The sequence below is a fragment of the Gallinula chloropus genome (assembly GCF_964237585.1).
Source record: "Gallinula chloropus genome assembly, chromosome: 27".
Taxonomy (NCBI): domain Eukaryota; kingdom Metazoa; phylum Chordata; class Aves; order Gruiformes; family Rallidae; genus Gallinula; species Gallinula chloropus.
In genome coordinates, this window is record NC_140112.1 from 2,130,316 (window position 1) to 2,154,436 (window position 24,121).

Genomic DNA, 24,121 nt, shown 5'->3' on the forward strand with positions numbered 1-24,121 from the left:
GAGCCGCCCCCTCCCCTCCAACCCCGTGGGGATGCCCGAGACCCCCCTCCCGAACTCCTCCGCGCCGCTAGGGGGCGCTGCTCACCGCGTCATCCCCCCCCCACACACACACACCATTCCCCGCTGTCGGGCTGCGGCGGTGGCGCAGGCGCGGCGCATGCGCAGGAGCCGGCCGGGTGTCGGCAGGCGCTGCCATCATGGTGCTGGACCTGGACCTGTTCCGCGCCGACAAGGGCGGCGACCCCGCCATGGTGCGGGACATGCAGCGCAAACGCTTCAAGGACCCGGGGCTGGTGGACGCGCTGGTGCGGGCTGACGGCGCCTGGCGGAGGTGTACGTGGGGAGGGGGAGTGGGGAGGGGAGGGGAGGGGGCTGAGGGTGCTGGGGTCGCTTCCCCGGGGCTACGGGACCCCCGGGATGGGGCCGCCCCCCTCACCCCTCCCCAGCGTTAGATGCTCTGTTGCGGGCCGGGCGTGTCCCTTGTCACCCCCTCCTCCCCCCCCGGGTGGGCGATCCCCCTCCCGGCCCTGCCGCCTGTCCGCAGGTGATGCTGCCCCAGCCTCCCCCCCCCGGCTGCGGGATCCCCCTGTCCCTCCAGGAGAGTGTCTCCAGCCCCCGACCCCCTCACCGAGGTGGACTCACCTTTTGGGGAGGGGGTCTGGGAGGTGCCCTCCAGGCATCAGCTCCTCTAGGACCGGGGCACCCCGTGGGAGGATCCCTGGGGGGGGGCTGTGCCTGGCTGGGTCCCCTCACCCCCTTCCCTGGGGGATACCCCCCCTTTCCCCCTTCCCGGGCCTGGGGGAGCGGCCCGGTGCCAGCCCCCCCCCCGCCTCAGCCTGGACCCGGATCCCCTCCGGTGGCACCCGGCTCCCCTCCGGTGATGCACAGGGATCCGCTCCCTGTCCCTCTGCGAGACCCCGCTGGGCTGGACCAGGACGGGGGTCCCACGCGGGGTCACCCCGTTCAGTGCCCGTGCCCGGGGTACCTGTTGGGGTACCCGCTCGCTTTGAGGGTGCAGGAGCAGGGGCGGCTGCTGCCACCGCTCCCAATTGGGCAGCCGCCGGTTCTGGGTGTCGGGGTGCAGAGGAGGGAGTGATGAGAGGAGAAGGGGGTGGGGGTGGGGAGGGGGTGTGTGTGCCCCAGAAACCCTCAATTCCCAGGGTGCCGCCGTCTCCCCCCACCCCCCCTCCGCCGCTGCCAGGGGATGAAAGAGGCACCTTTAACCAGCCCTTTAATTCCGTTGCCTTGATGTGAAGGAGCCCAGCCCTGCTTAATCACACCTGGCTCCGGCTGTGCCCTCAGAGCCGCTTCCCTTTTGTCCCATGGGCCCTTTCATCCCGCGGGATCAGCCAGCTTTCCAGGCTGGCAGTGGGGGGGTGCTCCCCCAGCCCCCCTCCCCGGGGTAGGGGGGGGTGTTCCAGCCCATCCCGGGAGGGTGGGTGCTGCGCAGGGTGCTGTGGTGTGGTAACCGCAGGGCTGGCGAGCAGCCGGCTGATGCAATCCGGCGGCTGCCGGTGCCGTGGGCTCTGTGGGAAGCTGCCAGGGTCGCGTTTGCTGCCCCCTGGCTCTTCGCCTTTGTGCTGGCCGGTTCTGGGGTTCATCCTGCTGCAGATGGGGATGTCACCCCCCCCCCCTCCCTGGTGTTGGTGTCTCTGGTTTGGGCTGCCCTGCCAAGGAGGAGGGGACAGCTGTGTGCTGAGCTCTGCCCTTCCCAGCCCTGGTGTCAGCAGTGGGGGGGCATCCCCAGGTCCCTCCTCCCAACAGCCCGAATCTCACCGCTGTGGCCCCAGAGCCCTGCATCCCCTCAGCCCCTGGTGGCCCCAGCCTGCTGTGGGGGTCCTGGTGGGATTGTGGCTCATCTCCATGGCCCTGAGCTCCCCACACTCTGCCCCACACTGTGCCAAACCCTCCCCTCCTTCCAAAACACCCAGGGCCGGTGGCGTTGGGCACCCCTGGAGCTGCCGTCCCCTTCCAGAGGGATCTTGACAGGCTGGAAAGATGGGCCTGGGGGAACCTAATGAGGTTCAACACTGCCAAGTGTCAGGTGTGGCACTGGGGAAGGAAGAATCCCAGACACGGATACAGACTGGGAGAAGAGCTTCTTGAGAGTAGCCCTGCTGAGAAGGACTTGGGGATTGTGGTGGATGAGAAGCTTGACATGAGCCAGCAGTGGCTCTTGCAGCTCGTAGAGCCAATGTATCCTGGGCTCCATCAGCAGAGGGGTGGCAGCAGGGACAGGGAGGGGATTGTCCCTCTCTGCTCTGCCCTTGGGAGGCCCCAGCTGGAGTCCTGGGGCCAGAGCTGGGGCCCCAGGACAAGAAAGATGTGGGACTGGTGGAGAGGGGTCAGAGGAGCCACAGGGATGCTCAGAGGGCTGGAGCAGCTCCCCTATGGAGAGAGGCTGAGGGAGCTGGGCTGGGTCAGCCTGGAGAAGAGAAGGCTGTGGGGGGACCTCATTGCAGCCTCCCAGTCCCTGAAGGGAACAGAGGAACAGGAGGGGATTGAACTTTTTAAAAGAGCAAATAATGGCAGGACAAGGGGGGATGGAGTGAAGCTGAAGGAGGAAAGGTTTAGATTAGATATTATGGGGAAGTTTTTTACAGAGAGATATGATTCTATGATTCTCCTGCCACCTCCTGAGGCTTCACAGCCTCTCTGGGTGCTGGATGGGGACCCCAGCCCCGCTTCCACTCACACAGTGGGCTGATGGCTCCTTCCCCTCTGCTTTCCAGGCAGGTTTCGTGCCGATAACTTGAACAAGCTGAAGAACCTGTGCAGCAAAACGATCGGGGACAAGATGAAGGTGAGACACAGAGACATTCACTTGGTGGGACCTCACTAGCTGGTGGCATCTCCCCCAGGTCTCTGGCTTTCCAGGCCTCTCCCTCCCACAGCCAAGGAGTATTTTTACCCTCAAGCTTCACTCTTTAACCCTGCTGGGTTTGGTTTCTCCCCCCTCTACAGAAAAAAGAGCCAGTGGGGACGGATGAGTCTGTACCAGAGAGCGCCCAGAACCTCGATGAGCTCACTGCTGACATCCTGGGGGTGAGTCAGTCTCTGTCTCCCCCCCACCCCAATGCCTCTGGCCCACCCAGTTTGTCAAGAGCAGCACCATGAGGTGCCCAAAGCCCCAGCACCAAGCCAGGGGGGGCTGCCTGAGCCCCCTCCCAGGAGGATCCTTATTTCCCCCCCCCAGTAATAACCAGTTCTTGCTCATGGAAAGATGGTTTCAGCCCCGGCCCGTGGCCGCTCGCTGGCCCAGGGCTCATCCTGTGCTTCAGTGGGGGATTCGAGCTGCTCCGAGTCCTCCCCGAGTCCCTCCCTGCCCCTTCCCCTTCCCAGTTCGTTAACTGCCATGGTTAATGAGCCTGGCACTGGGCAGCTTTTGCTGCTGTGGGAGCTGATGGCTGCCCCTTGCCCCTGCTGAGCGCTGTGTGACACTGTGTGACGCTGTGTGACGCTGTGTGACGCTGTGTGACACTGTGTGATGCCGTGTGACACTGTGTGACGCTGTGTGATGCTGTGTGACGCTGTGTGACACTGTGTGACACTGTGTGACACTGTGTGACACTGTGTGACACTGTGTGACGCCGTGTGACACTGTGTGACACTGTGTGACGCTGTGTGACGCTGTGTGACGCTGTGTGATGCTGTGTGATGCTGTGTGATGCTGTGTGACACTGTGTGACACTGTGTGATGCTGTGTGACGCTGTGTGACACTGTGTGACACCGTGTGATGCTGTAGCACTCTCAGGCCCGTTCAGAGCCTGACTTACACCAGCCCTTTGTCCTCTGGGGCTGTTGTTTGGTGTGTTCAGTCCATAGAGCCGTGTCAGTGGGGCGAGGGGCTGTGATTAACCGGGTTTGGCTGTCACACCCCCCTTCCCTGCCCTTTTCCCCCCTTCCCTTTCCCCCCTTCCCTTTCCCCCCTTCCCTTTCCCCCCTTCCCTTTCCCCCCTTCCCTTTCCCCCCTTCCCTTTCCCCCTTCCCTTTCCCCCCTTCCCTTTCCCCCCTTCCCTTTCCCCCTTCCCTTTCCCCCTTCCCTTTCCCCCTTCCCTTTCCCCCTTCCCTTTCCCCCTTCCCTTTCCCCCTTCCCTTTCCCCCTTCCCTTTCCCCCTTCCCTTTCCCCCTTCCCTTTCCCCCTTCCCTTTCCCCCTTCCCTTTCCCCCTTCCCTTTCCCCCTTCCCTTTCCCCCTTCCCTTTCCCCCTTCCCTTTCCCCCTTCCCTTTCCCCTTTCCCTTTCCCCCCTTCCCTTTCCCCCCTCCCTTTCCCCCCTCCCTTTCCCCCCTTCCCTTTCCCCCCCTTCCCTTTCCCCCCCTTCCCTTTCCCCCCCTTCCCTTTCCCCCCTTCCCTTTCCCCCCTTCCCTTTTCCCCCTTCCCTTTTCCCCCTTCCCTTTTCCCCCTTCCCTTTCCCCCTTCCCTTTCCCCCTTCCCTTTCCCCCTTCCCTTTCCCCCCTGCCCTTTCCCCCCTGCCCTTTCCCCCCTTCCCATTCCCCCCTTCCCTTTCCCCCCTGCCCTTTTCCCCTCCTCACCTCACCCCTGCCCACGCAGACGCTGCAGGTGTCGCAGATCAAGCGGGTCCGTCTCCTCATCGATGAAGCCATCCTCAAGTGCGACGCGGAGCGCGTGAGGCTGGAGGCGGAACGTTTCGAGAGCCTGCGGGAGATCGGGAACCTCCTCCACCCCTCCGTGCCCATCAGCAACGATGAGGTAGGGACCAGAGGATGAGGTGGGGACCAGAGGATGAGGTGGGGACCAGAGGATGAGGTAGGGACCGGAGGATGAAGTAGGGACCAGAGGATGAAGTAGGGACCAGAGGATGAGGTGGGGACCAGAGGATGAAGTAGGGACCAGAGGATGAGGTAGGGACCAGAGGATGAGGTAGGGACCAGAGAATGAGGTGGGGACCAGAGAATGAGGTGGGGACCAGAGGATGAGGTAGGGACCAGAGAATGAGGTGGGGACCAGAGGATGAGGTAGGGACCAGAGGATGAAGTAGGGACCAGAGGATGAAGTAGGGACCAGAGGATGAAGTAGGGACCAGAGGATGAGGTAGGGACCAGAGGATGAGGTAGGGACCAGAGGATGAAGTAGGGACCAGAGCACGCTGGGAGCTGGCTGTGCTGGTTTATCAAAGCCAGACAAGTGCTGGGGAGCAGGAAGGGGGGGCTCATTGCTGGGAGGTTCCCCCCCTCAGCCCTGGGTGGGTGAATGAAATCTGCATGACAAGACAGCGTTTCCTGCTGGGAGCACACAAAGAGCAGCTCAGACAGCGCTGGGCACAGCCATTGTTGGGGGGATACATGGGAAAGTCGCTTCCAGCCAGGGGGCTGGGGTCTCCCTCCGCTGCCTTCATTCATCCAGCAGGAATGTTTTGCCAGGGGAACACAATTGGGCTGGGCTGGCTGCCAAGTGGCCACAAAACAAGTGACCGGCCGGGCTCAGGACTGGGATTTCAAGCTCTGTAGCGTGAGATCCCAAACTGGGCCCAGTACAGTGCAGAGACTGGTGTCCTCTCAGCCCCGTGGAGCTGGGCTGGGTGATGGGCTCACCCTCCTCTTCGCTCTGTCTCTCTGCAGGACGTGGACAACAAGGTGGAACGGGTGTGGGGCGACTGCAGCTGTAGGAAGAAGTATTCCCATGTGGACCTGGTGGTGATGGTGGACGGTTACGAGGGGGAGAAGGGAGCTGTCGTGGCAGGCAGCCGGGGCTACTTCCTCAAGGTGGGAGCCCAGATGCCAGAGGGGATGGAAACCAGGGAGGGATGAGGGTCGTGCTGCTCCTCCTTTGGACTGAGCTAAGCCAGCTCATCGCATGGGACAGGCTCTGGCCTCTGGTGCCACCACCATGACCTTGGGCAGCCTCTGGCTCCGCTCCAGCATCCCTGCCGTGGTTGCAGAGCGATGCTGAGCCCGGCAGAAGGAGCACCCTGAAGCTGGTGTGGACCTGCTGAGCAAGAAGAGGCAGCGCAGTGGGGTGTGTGTGTGTGACAGGCGGTGTCTTCCCTTGTCCCCCAGGGTCCCCTGGTGTTCCTGGAGCAGGCCCTCATCCAGTACGCCCTGCAGAGCCTCCGCGCCAAGGGCTACACGCCCGTCTACACCCCCTTCTTCATGAGGAAGGAGGTGATGCAGGAGGTGGCCCAGCTCAGCCAGTTCGACGAGGAGCTCTACAAGGTGAGCGGCTCGATGCCCGCCGGGTCACCGCGTCTCAGCACCCACCCTCCAGGCACCCGCTTCCCTACCCAGCCACCCCCACACGGCTTTCCCCATGGGCAGGGAGCCAGCCAAGGTCCCCTTTGCTCCAGCAAGGCTGCTGTCATGGTGGTTCCCCTCTGGTTTCTGTCTCTGGGGTCTGTCTTTACGGCTGATGTGGTTGTCATGGGGATGTAGGGATGGGGAGGTGGCTCATCCCTGCGAGGCCATCGCTGCCGTTGAAGGAGACCCAGCAAGTGGCAGCTGCTCCCTTGCACAAATCCTGTCCCCGCTCCGAGCGCCGGTCCCGGAGAGCATCTGCCAGGGAGCATCAATCCCCAGAGATGCAGGAGCAGCTGGGGAAGGGGACCGATGGCGTTTGTGTCTTGTCTGTCCCCCCCTTGGCAGGTGATCGGCAAAGGCAGCGAGAAGGCTGATGACAGCTCCATCGACGAGAAGTACCTGATCGCCACCTCGGAGCAGCCCATCGCCGCGCTGCACCGCGACGAGTGGCTGAAGCCCGAGGACCTGCCCATCAAGTACGCGGGGCTGTCGACCTGTTTCCGTCAGGAGGTGGGGTCCCACGGCCGCGACACCCGCGGCATCTTCCGCGTCCACCAGTTCGAGAAGGTGAGAGGTGCTCGGAGGGGGGTGGGGGGTGGCCTTCCCTGGATTAGAGGCTGCAGCTGATGTGGGGGGTTTCCCCTTCTTCTTCTTCTTCTCTTGGCAGATCGAGCAGTTTGTCTACGCTTCGCCCCACGACAACAAGTCCTGGGAGATGTTTGAGGAGATGATAGCCACGGCTGAGGATTTCTACCAGTCCCTGGGCATCCCCTACCACATCGTCAACATCGTCTCGGGTAAGGGCAGGGGCTTCCTCACCCTTGGGCCACCGGCGCTGTGTCTGAGCCATGGTGGTCCAGGAGGACGCCAACCGTCCCCATGGCCCTGCCCTGCTGCCTGGTTTGGTTTTCTTTGGCTCTGGCCCTTCTTGAGGTGTCTGTCCCTGAGCAGGGCTGAGGGGGAGGAGGTGCCTCAGCCCCGTGGCGTGGCCAATGGGGACGTTGAGTGTCTGTAGAGATGCTCTGTTCTGGCCCTGCTGGGACTGGGGGAGGTTCCCTGGGCTGTGCCTGTGCCCTGCCTGTCCCCACTGTCCCCTCCATGGCACAGTTGGAGTATCCCAACTCCCAGGAGCATTACCCCATTTAAACACCCCTCATCCCTGCTCGGTGCTGCAGAGCAGTGACCCCTTGTCCCTTCCCAATTCCCCTCAGAGGCATCCCATGCTGCTGCCCCCTGGGATGGGCATGCTGTGGAGGGGAGTGCCCCCTCACCTCCATCACTAACCCCCCCTCTCTCCCAGGCTCCCTCAACCACGCTGCTAGCAAGAAGCTGGACCTGGAGGCCTGGTTCCCGGGCTCCGGCGCTTTCCGTGAGCTGGTCTCCTGCTCCAACTGCACCGACTACCAGGCGCGGCGCCTGCGCATCCGCTACGGGCAGACCAAGAAGATGATGGACAAGGTGAGGCCGAGCTGCTGGGGACAGGCTGGTGCTGCTCCTGTCTGTCTGTCCCTCCATCCTCACACCTCTTGTGTCCGTCTGTCCGCCCTGGGTGCAGGTGGAGTTCGTGCACATGCTCAACGCCACGATGTGTGCCACCACCCGCACCATCTGCGCCATCCTGGAGAACTATCAGACCGAGGAGGGTGTCCTTGTCCCCGAGAAGCTTCGAGCTTTCATGCCCCCAGGTAACCACCCAGCATCTCCTCTTTCCCCACCCAACCAGACCCTGGGTGCTGGGGAAAGGGGGGGGTTACACTGGGTGATGGCTGCTCTCCCCCTGCCCAGACCTGCGGGAGCTGATCCGGTTCGTGAAGCCGGCCCCCATCGAGCAGGAGCTCTCCAAGAAGCAGAAGAAGCAGCAGGAAGGGGGCAAGAAGAAGCCGGGGGCGGGGGGCGAGCGGGTGCTGGAGGAGCAGATGCAGAACATGGGTGTCTGAGCTCTGCACCCCCCACCCTGTGCCCCCCGCCCCCCCCAAGGGACCTTCGGGGCCTCCGGAATCATCCTCACCCAGCCTTCCTCTCCTGCTGGGGCTGCGCCCATCACCATGGCGCCCATCACCATCGCTTTGGGGCCTGTTGGGGGGCAGGGAGCTGCCGGTCACCGCCTGCCCCCCCCCCCCCAGCCCCCCAGGGCACAGAGCCCCGGCTCCCGCGGTGGAAGGACTGATGCTGTCGCGGCTCTGGCTGCGCCCCCGTGTCTGTGTCCCCCCCCTGCGTGGGGTTGGGGGTCTCCCCCACCCTTGCCCCATCCTGGGGATGGACAGTGCCCCCCCCCTCCATCCAATAAAGCCAAGAACTGCTGAGCTGCCACTCGCTGGGGGGGGTAAGGGAGGGAAAGGGGGGGCTGAGGGGGGGCAAGGGATGAAAAGGGGGGGCTGCGGGGGGGGCGTTACAGGGGGAAAAGGGGGGGCTGTAGGGAAGGGAAAGGGGGGGGTGGGGGGGGCCTCTGCTGCCTTATCCCCTCCCTCGGCCCCGCACAATGGCCCAGACAAAGGCCGCGCTCGCCGCAGCCCATTTGTAATTCAAAGAGGGGCCGGGGCCCCCCACGCCTCCGCCCCAGCTGCCGGCCCGACCCCTCAGGTGGGGATGGGGGAGAGGCCGTGCCTCAGTTTCCCCAAGGGAAGGGGGTCCGGCTGCCCCCCCCCCCCCCCCCCCCACGGCCGTGCGTGGGAAACCCCTGGCTGCACCCACGGGGTGCTGGGGAGGGAGCGCAGCCGGCGGCCCCCCCCCGCCCCCCGGCGCAGCACCCCGATGAGCTGGTTGGGTTCGCCCCCGCCCTGCTCCGCTTTGAAGGGCTCCGGGGCCCCCGGCCAAGGCGGGGAGAGGCCCCGGTGAGTCACCGGAGCCTTCGGTGGGTGCCGGGGGGGGTCCCCGGGCGGCTCCCTAACACCCATCTCGGCTGTGGGCACCACCCGCCCCCCCCCCCCCATCCCGGCGCACCCGTCCGACCCGTTCCGCTGCCGGGGCCCCCGGGCCTGGCGCTGCACCGTCCTGCCCGGCACCCACGCCCTGGGCCCGGCGCCGGCTGCCGGGATGGAGCCGGGATGGGTGCTGGGATCAGGCTGGGATGGGGCCAGGATGGGTGCTGGGATGGGGGCAGGGATGGGAGCCGGGATGGGGGCAGGGATGGGGCTGGGATGGGTGCTGGGATGGGTGCTGGGATGGGGGCAGGGATGGGAGATGGGATGGGGGCAGGGATCGGGCTGGGATGGGTGCTGGGATGGGTGCTGGGATGGGGGCAGAGATGGAGACGGGATGGGGGCTGGGATGGGGGCAGGGATGGGGCTGGGATGGGGGCAGGGATGGGACTGGGATGGGTGCTGGGATGGAGCCAGGGATGGGGGCAGGGATGGGTGCTGGGATGGGGGCTGAATGGAACCGGGATGGGGGCTGGGATGGAGCCGGGATGGGTGCTGGGATGGGAGCCGGAATGGGGGCAGGGATGGGTGCTGGGATGGGTGCGGTACAGCTGCACCATCAGCCCCCCATGGTGATACACCCCCTCCCCCGACCTTCAGATGTCCCCAGGCCTCCGCGCCTCCATTCCATTGCAGTGCTCCCAGTCCTTCCCAGTTTGTCCCAGTGCCCCCCAGTCCTGGTGCCAGGGGGTTTGCAGTGACCCCACAGCGGCATCGCGGGGGGGTGTGGGGACCCCCATGTGCCGGGGTGTGCCAGCTGGTGGCAGTGACAGGGGGCAGGTGGCGTGTGCCGTGTGCCCTGTGCGTGTCATGTCTGTGCCGTGTCATGTGTGTGCCGTGTGTGTCATGCGTGTGCAAGGCGCTCGTGCGGGGGGGGGCGGGGGGGGGAACGCGCGGCCGGCGGGCACCGGCATCCCCCCACCCCCACCCCCCCCTTCCCCGCGCCCCCCATCCCTCCATCCCCCCTCCGCTGCCTCCGGGGCGGGCGGGGCCGGTGCCGGTGCCTCCGGGAGGGGGGGGTGCGGCGGCGCCTTTAAGCGCGGCGCAGGTCGGTGCGGCAGCGGCCCCGCCCCGGCGGGCGCGCGCGGGCGGCGGGAGGGGCGCGGGCGGCGGCGCGGGGCGCAGCGGGCACCGGCGGCAGCGGCCGCACCGCGCCATGGGCGCTCCGCCCGCCCGCGGGGCCGCGCTCCCGCCGCTGCCGCTGCTGCTGCTGCCGCTGCTGCTGCTGCTGCTGCTGCTGCTGCTGCCCGCGCCGGGCCAGCCCCGCCGCCCGCCCCCGGGACCCGCCACCGCCACCGGCACCGGCACCGGCACCTGCCCGCCCGACGCGCTCCGGCCCCGCGGCGGCACCGGGGACAGCGGCAACTCCGGCGGCACCGGGGACAGCGGCGGAGCGGGGCCCTGCCCGAGCCTTGATGCTTCCAGCGGCACCGGGGACAGCGGCGGCGGCGGGGGGCCCTTCCCGGCTGCGGGCGGGGACGGCGGCGGCGGCGGGACTGGACCAGGCGCTGGGACCGTACCGGGCGCCGGCGCTTCCAGCGGGGGCGGCGGTGGGAATACCGGAGGCAGAGGGAGCTCCGGGGGTGCCCGAGGCCACGGAGGCACCGGGAGCGCCAGAAGCATCGGGGACACCGACATCCCCGTGGATACCGGGAGCACCGGGGATGCCGGGGGCACTGGGAGCAGCCAGGTTCCTGGGATCAGCGGCGATACTGGATGTACTGGGGAGACTGGGAAAGTCCCCAGGGACAGCGGGAGCGCCAGGAAAGTCCCCGGGAGCGCTGGAGTTACTGGATGTAATGGAGACACTGGGAAAGTCCCCAAGGACACCGGCAGCACCGGCCAGACAACGGGCACCGGGGATGTTGGGGACCCCCTGACCACAGGGGCTACCGGGAGCCCCGGGAGCCGCAGCCGCTCCCGCCGGCGCCGCAGCCCCAACACGGCGCCGCAGTTCCAGCCCTCCAGCTACCAGGCCTCGGTGGGGGAGAACCGGCCGGCGGGGACGCCGGTGACACGGGTGACAGCGGTGGACCCGGACGAGGGGGAGGCGGGTCGGCTGCGCTACACCATGGCCGCCCTCTTCGACAGCCGCTCCGACGCCCTGTTCACCATGGACCCCAGCACCGGCGCCATCACCACCGCCGCCCCCCTGGACCGCGAGAGCAAGAGCACCCACGTCTTCCGGGTGACGGCGGTGGACCACGGGACGCCCCGGCGCAGCTCCATGGCCACCTTGACGGTGACGGTGAGCGATGCCAACGACCACGACCCGGCTTTCGAGCAGCCCGAGTACCGGGAGAGCGTGCGGGAGAACCTGGAGGTGGGCTACGAGGTGCTGACGGTGCGGGCCACCGACGGGGACGCCGGTCCCAATGCCAACGTCCTCTACCGTCTCCTCAACGCCGGCGGTGCCAACGAGGTCTTTGAGATCGACCCGCGTTCGGGCGTCATCCGCACCCGCGGCCCCGTGGACCGCGAGGCGGTGGAGGCCTTCGAGCTGTTGGTGGAGGCCACGGATCAGGGCCAGGAGCCGGGACCTCGCAGCGCCACGGCCACCGTCCGCATCGCCGTGGAGGATGACAACGACAACGCGCCGCAGTTCAGCGAGAAGCGCTACGTGGCGCAGGTCCCCGAGGACGTGGTGCCCAACTCGGCCGTGCTGCGGGTGACGGCCACCGACCGTGACAAGGGCAGCAACGCCCTGGTCCACTACAGCATCGTCAGCGGCAACACCCGCGGCCACTTCTACATCGACGCGCAGACGGGCGCGCTGGACGTGGTCAGCCCCTTGGACTACGAGGTCAGCAAGGAGTTCACCCTGCGGATCCGGGCGCAGGACGGCGGCCGCCCGCCCCTCTCCAACATCAGCGGTTTGGTCACCGTCCAGGTGTTGGATGTCAATGACAATGCCCCCATCTTTGTCAGCACCCCCTTCCAGGCCACCGTGCTGGAGAACGTGCCGGTGGGTTACTCTGTCATCCACATTCAAGCCATCGATGCTGATTCGGGGGACAACGGCCGGCTGGTCTACACCCTCCTAGAGACCGGTACTGGTTTCCCCTTCGCCATCAACAACAGCACCGGGTGGATCGTGGTGGCATCCGAGCTGGACCGGGAGGTGGTGGACTTCTACAGCTTTGAAGTAGAAGCGCAGGACCAGGGCAACCCCCCCATGGCCTCCTCGGCCAGCGTCAGCGTCACCATCCTGGACGTCAATGACAACAGCCCCGAGTTCACGCAGCGGGAGTACGGCGCCCGCCTGAATGAGGATGCAGCGGTGGGCACCAGCGTCCTCACCGTCTCCGCTGTTGACCGGGACGCCAACAGCGTCATCACCTACCAGATCTCCAGTGGCAACACCCGAAACCGCTTCTCCATCACCAGCCAGAGCGGCGGTGGGCTCATCTCCCTCGCTTTGCCCCTGGACTACAAGCTGGAGCGGCAGTACCTCCTGACCATCGCCGCCTCCGACGGCACCCGCCAGGACACGGCCCAGGTGGTGATCAACGTCACCGATGCCAACACCCACCGACCCGTCTTCCAGAGCTCCCACTACACCGTCAACGTTAACGAGGACCGGCCGGTGGGCACCACGGTGGTGGTCATCAGCGCTACGGATGAGGACACAGGGGAGAACGCCCGCATCACCTACCTGATGGAGGACAGCATCCCCCAGTTCCGCATCGCTGCTGAGACGGGGGCTGTCACCACCCAGATGGAGCTGGACTACGAGGACCAGGTGTCCTACACCCTGGCCATCACGGCGCGTGACAACGGCATCCCGCAGAAGTCCGACACCACCTACCTGGAGATCCTGGTGAGCGACGTCAACGACAACGCGCCCCAGTTCCTCCGCGACTCCTACCAGGGCTCCGTCTACGAGGACGTGCCCGCCTTCACCAGCGTCCTCCAGGTCTCCGCCACCGACCGGGACTCGGGGCTCAACGGCAGGGTCTTCTACACCTTCCAAGGGGGTGACGATGGCGACGGCGACTTCATCATCGAGTCCACCTCAGGCATCGTCCGCACTTTGCGCCGCCTGGATCGGGAGAACGTGCCCCTCTATGCCCTGCGGGCGTTCGCCGTCGACAAAGGGGTCCCAGCCCGGCGGACGCCGGTGGAGATCCAAGTGACGGTGCTGGATGTCAACGACAACCCCCCCGTCTTCGAGCGGGATGAGTTCGACATCTTCGTGGAGGAGAACAGCCCCATCGGGCTGGTGGTGGCCCGGATCACGGCCACCGACCCCGACGAGGGCACCAACGCCCAAATCATGTACCAGATAGTGGAGGGCAACATTCCCGAGGTCTTCCAGTTGGATATCTTCTCCGGGGAGCTCACCGCCTTGGCTGACCTGGACTATGAGTCCAAGGCAGAGTATGTCATGGTGGTCCAGGCCACCTCAGCCCCGCTGGTCAGCCGAGCCACCGTCCACGTCCGCCTGCGCGACGCCAACGACAACAGCCCCCAGCTGAAGAACTTTGAGATCCTCTTCAACAACTACATCACCAACCGCTCGGGCAGCTTCCCCGGGGGGGTGATCGGCCGCATCCCGGCCCACGACCCCGACGTCTCCGACAGCCTCACCTACGCCTTCGAGCAGGGGAACGAGCTCAACCTGGTGCTGCTGGACCCCCGCAGCGGGGACCTGCGCCTCAGCCCTGCCCTGGACAACAACCGCCCGCTGGAGGCCATCATGAGGGTCTCAGTTTCGGGTAAGGACCCCCCCCCCCTATCCCATCCTTGTGGGGGGGTTTGGATGGGGTGGGGGAGGAAGGTTTGAAGCCCTTTTGGGGTGTCCCCCTCCTCTCACTTCTGCATGGAGATGAGGGGTTTTGGGGTCCCACCACCTCATCTTGGCTGTCTCCACCTTCCAAATCTAGGGGGGGGGGAGTGGAGGGGGGGGGATGTTCTGTGTCCCCTCCCACCCCCCCCAATCCAGACAGCCCAGCCAGAGGCAGTTTGGGTCCTCAGCACCCCCCTTTTCCATCCCCACCCACAGTCTCAGCTCTGGGGCGTAGCGGGGGGGCAATACCCCAGTGCATTTTTTTGGGGGGGGTCAGGACCTCGGTGTGTGTTTGGGGGTTCCCAGCACCTCACTCTGTGTGGCTGGGGGTGGGTGCAGGACTCACTGTGTGTGTTGGGGGGGGACACAGGGCTTGTGTCTGTGTTTGGGAGGTTTGGAGCCCGGTGTGTGTGTGTGGGGGGGGATCCCAGTGCCCTTGTGTGTATGTTATGGGGGGCTGATGGGTGAATCTGGGGGGCTCGGGGTCCAATGCAATATCTGGGGGGGTCCTGGCACCCCAACACGTGTTTCTAGAAGACCCAAATGTTTGTATTTGGCAGAGGGAGGGGGTTGCACAGGACCTGGTTTGTGTGTGTTGGGGGGCCCAGGCACCCCAGCTTCTCTACTGGGGGGCGTCCCCAAACCCAGTGCATCTGTTTTGGAGGGGTCACTGGTGGGAAGGGGGCAAGGGGGGTCTGTGCTGGTGGTGCTTGGTGTGGTTTGGGCTGGGGGGGCTGCAGGTGGGGTGGGGTTCAACCTTGTCAGGGGGAGCAGCTCCTCAGCCACCCCCAGGCCAGGAGGGAAACTGAGTCACAGACCATGTTGCAACATCCCTTGTCCCCAGCCACGTGTCCCACATCACCCCCTGAACCCCCCCTAGATGCCCCCCCCCCCCCACTCAGCTGGGTTCGCTGCTCCAGCCACACAAAGGGTGTGTGTGCTGGGGGGGGAGGGCACAAAGGGTGGGGGCAGGGAGCCCCCCCTGCCTGGGCCCTGCACCCCCCAGCGCGGGGGCAGCCGGCAGTGGAACAAAAGGTGCGGCCATAGCTGGGCCCCTGCAGCCGCAGCCATGGCAACCCACCGCCCGGCCACCGGCCACGGGCCACCGGGCAGCCCCCGGCCCCCACCCCCCCTCCAGCATCATCACCCCCTTCTCCCTCCCCCTGGCCCCCCCACCCCGCCATCCCCACACTCCCTCCATCCATCTGGCCGCCCGGCCGCTCTCCATCTGTCCCACGTCCCGCTGCCCCTCGTCCTGGCCGGGAGGAGGAGGAGGAGGAGGGGGCGGAGGAGGAAGGTGGGTGCCCCAGAGCTGGGTACAGACTTTGCCCCCCCCATGCCCCCCATGGTGCTGCTGGGGGAGTTGAGGCTGGTGGGTACCCCAGAGTGGGTGCTGTCCCCGTCCCACCATGGCTGAGCAGGATGGGTGCCCCTGCACTGGCACCATCCCCATCACCGGCACCATCCCGTTATCCCTGTCACTGTCCCCATCCCCATCCCACCACCCCCGACACCAGCACTGTCCCCATCCCAGTATCCCCATCCCACCGTGGCTGAGCAGGATGGGTCCCCATCATCAGCACTGTCCCCATCCCAGTATCCCCATCCCGCAGTGGTGGATCAGGATGGGCACCTGGCAGCCAGCGGCCATTCTCCATCCCACCATCCCCAGCACCAGCACCATCCCCATCCCTTTATCCCCAGCACCATTCCTGTCCCACGGTAGCTGTGCAGGATGGGTGCCGTGTCACCATCCCCATCCCACCATCCCCATCACCAGCACCATCCCACCATCCCCATCCCCTTATCCCTGTCACCAGCACCATCCCTGTCCCCAGCACTGTCCCCACCCTGTGGTGGCCATGCAGGATGGGTACCCTGTCACCATCCCCATCCCCATCCCACTATCCCCATCACCAGCACCATCCATGTCCTGCGGTGGCCATGCAGGATGGGTGCCCTGTCACCATCCCCATCACCAGCACCATCCCACCATCCCCGGCACTGGTACCATCCCCATCCCTTTATCCCTGTCACCGGCACCATCCCTGTCCCCGTCCCGCAGTGGCTGTGTGGGATGGGTGCCCTGTTACCATCCCCATCCCACCATCCCCATCACCAGCACCATCCACATCCTGTGGTGGCCATACAGGATGGGTGCCCTGTCACCATCCCCATCCCCATCCCATTATCCCCATCACCAGCATGGTCCCCATCCTGCGGTGGCCATGCAGGATGGGTGGCCCATCACCAGCACCATCCCACCATCCCCAGCACTGGTACCATCCCCATCCCCTTATCCCTGTCACCAGCACCATCCCTGTCCCCAGCACTGTCCCCGTCCTGCAGTGGCTGTGTGGGATGGGTGCCCTGTCACCATCCCCATCCCACCATCCCCATCACCAGCACCATCCATGTCCTGTGGTGGCTGTGCAGGATGGGTGCCGTGTCACCATCCCCATCCCACCATCCCCAGCACCAGCACCATCCATGTCCTGTGGTGGCCATACAGGATGGGTACCCTGTCACCATCCCCATCCCCACCCCATCATCCCCATCCCCATCCCCGTCCCCATTCTGCAATGGCCAACTGACCCATGGGTGCCACCGACTGACACGCTATCCCTGTCCCCCCGCCACCCCTCCTCTGCCCGCAGACGGGGTCCACAGCGCCACGGCGCAGTGCACGCTGCGGGTGACGGTGATCACAGACGAGATGCTGAGCAACAGCATCACCCTGCGCCTGGCCGACATGTCCCAGGAGCGCTTCCTGTCCCCGCTGCTCAACCGCTTTCTGGAGGGGGTGGCAACCGTCCTGGCCACCCCTCGTCACCGCGTGGTCCTCTTCAACATCCAGACGGACACGGACGTGGGGACAGCCCGCATCCTCAACGTCAGCCTCTCGGTGCTGTTGCCCGGCTCGGGGCAGGGGTCCCGCTTCTTCTCCTCGGAGGAGCTGCAGGAGCGGCTGTACCTGAACCGCTCGCTGCTGGCGGCCGCCACGGCGCAGCGCGTGCTGCCCTTCGACGACAACATCTGCCTGCGGGAGCCCTGCGAGAACTACATGCGCTGCGTGTCGGTGCTGCAGTTCGACAGCTCGGCGCCCTTCCTGGCCTCCGACACCATCCTCTTCAGGCCCATCCACCCCGTCACCGGGCTGCGGTGCCGCTGCCCGCCCGGCTTCACCGGCGACTACTGCGAGACGGAGATCGACCTCTGCTACTCCAGCCCCTGCGGCAGCAACGGGCGGTGCCGCAGCCGGGAAGGGGGTTACACCTGCGAGTGCCACGAGGATTTCACTGGTGAGAGCCCAGCGCCTCCCGCCTGCCCTCATGTCCCCCAGTGTCACCTCGTCCTGGTCCCCTCCAGCAGTGGTCCTGTCCTCTCAGCATCCATCCCTGGGTTCTCTTCAGCCAGGTCCTTTTCAGCCCTCGGTGCCTCCATCCTCCATCTCTCCAGCCATCCTTCCAGCCATCCTGCATCCATCCCTCCCTCCATCCCTCCCTGAATACATCTCTCAATCCCTCCATCCCACTCCATCCCTCCATCTATCCCTCCATCCCTCCCTCCATCCATCCATCCATCCATCCATCCATCCATCCATCCATCCATCCATCCATCCATCCGTCCCTCCGTCCCTCCCTCCATCCCTCCCTCCATCCTTCCCTTCATCCCTCCATCCCTCTCTCCATCCCTCTCCCCCTCCTCCTTGGTATCTCTCCCCATCATCCAGCTCCTCTGCAGCCCTCCATCCTCTAGACCTCCTTCTGTCCATCATCCACCCCCATCACCCTTCATCCCATTCCTCATCATTCCTCCTCCTCCCTCCCATCCCTTCATCCCAGCCTCCAGCACCCATTCTGTCCTCAGCTGTCCCTGGGCCTCCATCCCTCCATCCATCCCTCTGGTCCATCCCTCCATCCTCCCATTTGTCTTCAACACCTTCATCTTCCTCATCCCATCCATCTCTCCAGCCATCTCCCTCTCTGCCTGTCCCCCCTCCCGTGTCCCCCCTGTTCCCCCACCCGTCTTCCCAGCACCCTCCATATCCGGTCCCCTCTGTCCCTCCCCCAGCACGGGGGTGGTGGGGGATGGGGGCAGAGCCTGGGGACACCCTGGGGTGCAGGGTCACCCTGTCCCCACCTGTCCCCACTGTGGTGGCCTGGCCATCTGCTCCTCACCATGGCTGGTCCAGGGGGGGGAAGGAACACGCATCCCAGTCACTGGGAGACTGGTGGCACTGGGGACATCCCCATCCCCCCATGGGACCCCTTGGCACCCACTTTCCCCCATGGGACACCTGGGTGGGGGGTACCAGCTGGTGGGGGAGGGGATGCCGGGGGGGGTGGGGGGGTGGGTGTGGGCTGTCACTCCGTTTCCATGGTGACAGGAGGCGGTTGCCACAGTGATGGAGCTGGGGATAAAGCAGCTCTGGAGCTGATGGGGGGGGGTGGGTAGGGGGTCCCCTCCCCCATCCCATGAGCATCCTGATGGGGAGGGGATGGGATGGGGGAGGGGATGGGATGGGGAAGGGGACCCTCCACCTCCAACCCCCCCGATTTGGGGGGGTCCTGGGGGTTTCCCAGCACTGGGTACCAGCTGGGCCTCACGCAGGGGAGCGCTGCGAGCTGAGCGCCCGCGGGGGCCGCTGCACCCCGGGGGTCTGCCGAAACGGGGGCACCTGCCTCAACCTGCTGGTGGGGGGGTTCCGGTGCCAGTGCCCCCCCGGGCACTACGAGAAGCCCTTCTGCACCATGAGCACCCGCAGCTTCCCCCCTCACTCCTTCCTCACCTTCCGCGGGCTCCGCCAGCGCTTCCACTTCACCCTCGCCCTGACGTGAGCCCGGGACGGGGGGTGGGGGGGGCCCCTGGGCAGCGTTTGGGGTGCGGGGGGGGGGCCCCCTTCGGTGTGAGGTAGGGTGATGGGGTGTGGAGGGTGATGGGTGTCTTGTTTGCATCACTTGGGGTGAGGGGGTGTGAGGTGATGGGGTGTGGATGTACAGGGTGAAGGGGTGCAGGGTGATGGGGTATAGGGTGTTGGGGTATTGGGGTACAGGGTGGTGAGGTGTTGGGATATGGGGTGTGGATATACAGGGTGATGGGGTACATGGTGTTGGGGTGGTGGGGTAAAGGGTGGCGGGGTGTTGGGATATGGGGTGTGGATGTACAGGGCAATAGGGGTACAGGGTGGTGGGGTACCAGGTGTTGAGGTGGTGGGGTACAGGGTGTTGGGGTGTTGGGGTACAGGGTGGCGGGGTGTTGGGATATGGGGTGTGGATGTACAGGGCAATAGGGGTTCAGGGTGTTGCGGTACAGGGTGTTGGGGTGTTGGGATATGGGGAGTGGATGGACAGGGCGATGGGGTACAGGGTGGTGGGGTGCAGAGTGTTGAGGTGATGGGGTACAGGGTGGTGGGGTACAGGGTGGTGGGGTGGTGGGATATGGGGTGTGGATGTACAGGGTGATGGGGTACAGGGTGGTGGGGTACAGGGGTACAGGGTGGTGGGGTACAGGGTGTTGAGGTGGTGGGGCACATGGTGATGGATGTGAGGTGTTGGGGTGTGGGGTGTGGCATGTTGAGGTACAGGGTGTTGGGATACAGGGTGATGGGTGCTCCATTGGGGCGACGAGTGTCCCATGGGATCAGGGTGTGGGGTGACCCCTTGGCATGGGGGCAGCGGGGGAGGGGGGGCGTGGGGGCAATGGTGCAGGGCGGTGGGACACAGGGCAGGCCAGGGTGCTGTGGGTGAGGGGGAGAGGGGGGTGTTTTGGGGGGGGGTGGGCAGAGCCTGGCACTCGTCCCCACGCCAGGTTTGCCACCAAGGAGCGGGACGGGCTCCTGCTCTACAACGGGCGCTTCAACGAGAAGCACGACTTCGTGGCGCTGGAGATCGTGGGGGAGCAGGTCCAGCTCACCTTCTCAGCAGGTACAGGCACCCCACCCCCTGCCCACACCCCCATATCGCACCCCTACGCCCCACCCCAGCACCCCACCCCCAGCACAGCATCCCATCCCCAGCCCTGCCTGGCGCTGCTGCATCCCATCCCTGTCCCTGTGGTGCTGGCACCCCCAAACCCCTGACCCCCCCCAAAACCCCTGACCCCACTCCCCAAACCCCTGACCCCCTCCCCGTGCCCCCCACCCTGTGCTGTGCCCCCTGCCCCACCGCTGATGCCCACAGGTGAGACCACCACCACGGTGTCCCCCTTCGTGCCGGGCGGTGTCAGCGATGGGCAGTGGCACCGGGTCCAGCTCCACTACTACAACAAGGTGGGGGCACCCCGGGGGCATGGTGGGGGGGGGGATAGTGGGGGCAGGAGGGAGAGATTTGGGGGGAGGATAGAGGAAGAGGGGATGGAAGGGGGTGGGATGGAGGAGGGGATTTGGGGGTTGAGATGGAGAAGGGTGGGGGATGGAGGGGGGATTTGGGGGGCAGAGATGGAGAAGGGTGGGGGGATGGAGGGGGGATTTGTGGGGTAGAGATGGAGGGGGGGATGGAGGGGGGATTTGGGGGTTGAGATGGAAAAGGGGGGATGGAGGGGGGATTTGGGGGGCAGAGATGGAGGGGCGGATGGAGGGGGGATTTGGGGGTTGAGATGGAGAAGGGTGGGGGGATGGAGGGGGGGATTTGAGGGCAGAGATGGAGAAGGGTGGGGGGATGGAGGGGGGATTTGGGGGGCAGAGATGGAGAAGGGTTGGGGGATGGAGGGGTGATTTGGGGGTTGAGATGGAGAAGGGTGGGTGGATGGAGGGGGTATTTGGGGGGCAGAGATGGAAGGGGACAGGGAGGGGGCTTGGGGGGATGGAGGGACAGGGGGAGCAGGGTGGAGGTTTGAGGGACAGAGGGATGGAGGGAATTGGGGGGTTGGGGTGAAGGGGGGAGGGCGGGATGTGGGGTGGGGTTTGGGGGGGGACAATAAGAGGGCGTCGGAGGAGCAGGGTGGGGGTGTGTGTGGGGGGGCTGAAGGGAAGAGGGAGGATGAGGAGCGGATGAAGGCTGTGGGTGCACCCCCCAGCCGGTGCTGGGCCGGTCGGGGCTGCCGCAGGGCCCCTCTGAGCAGAAGGTGGCGGTGGTGACGGTGGATGACTGCGACGCGGGGATGGCGCTGCGCTTCGGGGCCGTGCTGGGCAACTACTCCTGCGCTGCCCAGGGCACCCAGTCTGGCAGCAAGAAGTGAGGGGGGGCCCTGGGGTCCCCACGGCTGGGGGGGCCTTTGGGGAGTCCCCATTGATGGGGGGGGGGTCCCCCTTAGGGTCGCCATGGATAGAAGGCAGAGGGTGCTTTGGGGTCCCCGTAGGTGTGTGGGGTCCCTTTGGGGTCCCCATGGAGAGGGGTGGGGGTCCCCACAGATGGGAGGGTGGATTCATCTTTTGGGGTCCCCATGGATGGGGGGATGGGTTCCCTAGGGTCCCCATGGATGGAGAAGGGGTCTTTTGGGTCCCCATTGATGGGAGGGGGATGCGGGGGTCCTTTGGGGTCTCCATGGGTGTGTGGGGTCCCTTAGGGTCCCCATGGCTAAGGTTGGGGGGGGAGTCTTTGAGGTCCTCATGGGTGGGGAGACTCCCCATGGGTGTGTGGGGGGGTCTCTTAGGGTCCCCATGGATAAGGGGTGCATGTGGGGGTCCTTTGGGGTCCCCATAGGTGTGTAGGGTCCCTTAGGGTCCCCATGAAACAGGGGTGCATGTGGGGGGCCTTTGGAGTCCCCATGGGTGGGGAAAGTCCCTTTGTGGTCCATTGGGGTCCCCATGGGTGTGTGTGGGGGGGTGACAGGGGACATCCCTTGGGATCCCCATGAGCGGGTGTCCCTTGGGGTCCCCATGGGTGGGGGGGGTCCCTTGGGGTCCCCATGAGTGGGTGTCCCTCGGGGTCCCTGTCGGCGGGGGGGGTCCCTTGGGATCCCCATGAGCAGGTGTCCCTCAGGGTCCCTGTGGGTAGGGGGGTCCCTTGGGGTCCCCATGAGCGGGTGTCCCTCAGGGTCCCCATGGGCAGGGGGGCGTCCCTTGGGGTCCCCATGAGCGGGTGTCCCTCAGGGTCCCCATGGGCAGGATGGGTCCCTTGGGATCCCCATGAGCGGGTGTCCCTCGGGGTCTCCGTGGGCGGGGGGGGTCCCTCGGGGTCCCCATGAGCAGGTGTCCCTCGGGGTCCCCATGGGCAGGGTGGGTCCCTTGGGATCCCCATGAGTGGGTGTCCCTCGGGTCTCCATGGGCAGGGTGGGTCCCTTGGGATCCCCATGAGCGGGTGTCCCTCGGGGTTCCCCTGGGCAGGGGTGTCCCTCGGGGTCCCCATGGGCGGGGGGGGGGTCCCTTGGGATCCCCATGAGCGGGTGTCCCTTGGGGTGCCCATGGGCAGGGGGGGTCCCTTGGGGTCCCCATGAGCGGGTGTCCCTCAGGGTCCCCATGGGCAGGATGGGTCCCTTGGGATCCCCATGAGCGGGTGTCCCTCGGGGTCTCCGTGGGCGGGGGGGGTCCCTTGGGGTCCCCATGAGCAGGTGTCCCTCGGGGTCCCCATGGGCAGGGTGGGTCCCTTGGGATCCCCATGAGTGGGTGTCCCTCGGGGTCTCCATGGGCAGGGTGGGTCCCTTGGGATCCCCATGAGCGGGTGTCCCTCGGGGTTCCCCATGGGTGACGGTGGGTGCTGCAGGTCTCTGGATCTGACGGGGCCGCTGCTGCTGGGCGGTGTGCCCACCCTGCCCGAGAGCTTCCCCATCCGCAGCCGGCAGTTCGTGGGGTGCATGCGGCACCTGCACATCGACCAGCGCCCCGTCGACATGGCCGCCTTCATCGCCAACAACGGCACCCTGCCCGGTGCGGGGGCGATGGGAGGGGGGCAGGAGGGATGGGGCTGGGGGAGGGGTCTTTTGGGGGTGCCAGGATGTGGAAGGCTGGGTGTGCACGGGGGGTGATGGAGGAGGGATGGGGCTGGGTGAGGGGTCTTGGGGGGGTGCCAGGCTGTGGAAGGCTGGGTGTGCACAGGGGTAGTGGGAGGGGGGCAGGAGGGATGGGGCCGGGTGAGGGGTCTTGGGGGGGTGCCAGGCTGTGGAAGGCTGGGTGTACACAGGGGTGATGGAGGAGGGATGGGGCTGGGTGAGGGGTCTTTTGGGGGTGCCAGGATGTGGAAGGCTGGGTGTGCACTGGGGGTGATGGGTGGGTGAGGAGGAGGGATGGGGCTGGGTGTGCACGGGGGGTGATGGAGGAGGGATGGGGCTGGGTGAGGGGTCTTTTGGAGGGGTGCCAGGCAGTGGAAGGCTGGGTGTGCGGCCCTTGGTGTTGGGGGGGAGTACAAGCCCTGTGCCCCCTGCTCCCTCCCCACAGGCTGCCCTGCCAAGAAGACTCTGTGTGACACCAGCACGTGCCACAACGGGGGCACCTGTGTGCACGAGTGGGACGGGTTCAGCTGCCGCTGCCCGCTGGGCTTCGGGGGCAAGACCTGCCAGGAAGGTACAGGGGGGCTCTGGGGTGGAGAGGGAGGGGGTGGAATTCTGCCATGGGGAGGTGGGGGTCAGTACCCACCCCCTGCACCCCATCTCCCCGCAGAGATGGCGAGCCCGCAGCGGTTCCTGGGCAGCAGCAGGGTGTCCTGGAGCGGGCTGGCGCTGCCCATCACCCTGCCCTGGCACCTGGGGCTCATGTTCCGCACCCGGCACCCCCGCGGGCTGCTGCTGCAGGCCAGTGCCGGCCCCCGCGCCACCATCACCCTCCAGGTACAGCGGGGGGGCTGGCCCGGGGGGTATCACACTGGGGGTATCACCCTGGGGGTATCACCCTGGGGGGTATCACCCTGAGGGGGGTATCACCCTGCGGGGAATATCACCTGGGGGGTATCGCCCTGGGATGGTATTGCCCCGGGGTGGGGTATCACCCAGAGGGTATCACCCAGGGAGGGTATCACCTGGGGGTATCACCCTGGGAGGGTATTGCCCCGGTGTGGGGTATCACCCAGAGGGTATCACCCAGGGAGGGTATCACCTGGGGGTATCATCTTGGGAGGGTATCACCTGGGGGTGTCTCCCTGGGAGGGTATTGCCCAGGGGTATCATCTGGGGGGGAGTATCACCCAGGGGTATCATCTGGGGGGGAGGTATTGCCCTGGGGGGGGTTATTGCCCAGGGGTATCACCCTGGGATGGTATCACCCTGGGAGGGTATTGCCCTGGTGTGG

The 24,121-nt window shown here is 66.1% G+C and overlaps 2 protein-coding genes across 2 annotated transcripts in view; both read left to right on the top strand.

Annotated features, from left to right (window-relative positions):
• Positions 1–173: 173 nt before the first annotated feature.
• Positions 174–8,550, top strand: SARS1 (seryl-tRNA synthetase 1). Its single transcript, XM_084275982.1, has 11 exons — positions 174–333; positions 2,733–2,803; positions 2,965–3,045; positions 4,553–4,711; positions 5,581–5,724; positions 6,019–6,174; positions 6,601–6,822; positions 6,923–7,052; positions 7,556–7,713; positions 7,811–7,940; positions 8,041–8,550. The coding sequence occupies exons 1-11, from the start codon at positions 198–200 to the stop codon at positions 8,190–8,192; spliced, it is 1,539 nt and encodes a 512-aa protein (XP_084132108.1). The 5' UTR covers positions 174–197; the 3' UTR covers positions 8,193–8,550.
• Positions 8,551–10,329: 1,779 nt separating this feature from the next.
• Positions 10,330–24,121, top strand: part of CELSR2 (cadherin EGF LAG seven-pass G-type receptor 2) — a gene marked incomplete at both ends in the record, with an annotated part of 34,963 nt that continues 21,171 nt past the window's right edge. Inside the window, 9 exon segments of the mRNA XM_084275812.1 lie at positions 10,330–13,891; positions 16,620–17,264; positions 18,577–18,799; positions 19,774–19,889; positions 20,145–20,233; positions 20,980–21,137; positions 22,605–22,768; positions 23,276–23,401; positions 23,498–23,664. Of these exon segments, the coding sequence (XP_084131938.1) occupies positions 10,330–13,891; positions 16,620–17,264; positions 18,577–18,799; positions 19,774–19,889; positions 20,145–20,233; positions 20,980–21,137; positions 22,605–22,768; positions 23,276–23,401; positions 23,498–23,664 (5,250 nt within the window).

Excerpts from the sequence above, each read along its gene's own strand:
- SARS1 (XM_084275982.1), top strand. The coding sequence starts at position 198 with ATGGTGCTGGACCTGGACCTGTTCCGCGCCGACAAGGGCGGCGACCCC. Across the intron at positions 5,725-6,018 it reads GCCGGGGCTACTTCCTCAAG|GGTCCCCTGGTGTTCCTGGA; the intron begins GTGGGAGCCCAG and ends CTTGTCCCCCAG. Across the intron at positions 7,714-7,810 it reads CCAAGAAGATGATGGACAAG|GTGGAGTTCGTGCACATGCT; the intron begins GTGAGGCCGAGC and ends CCCTGGGTGCAG.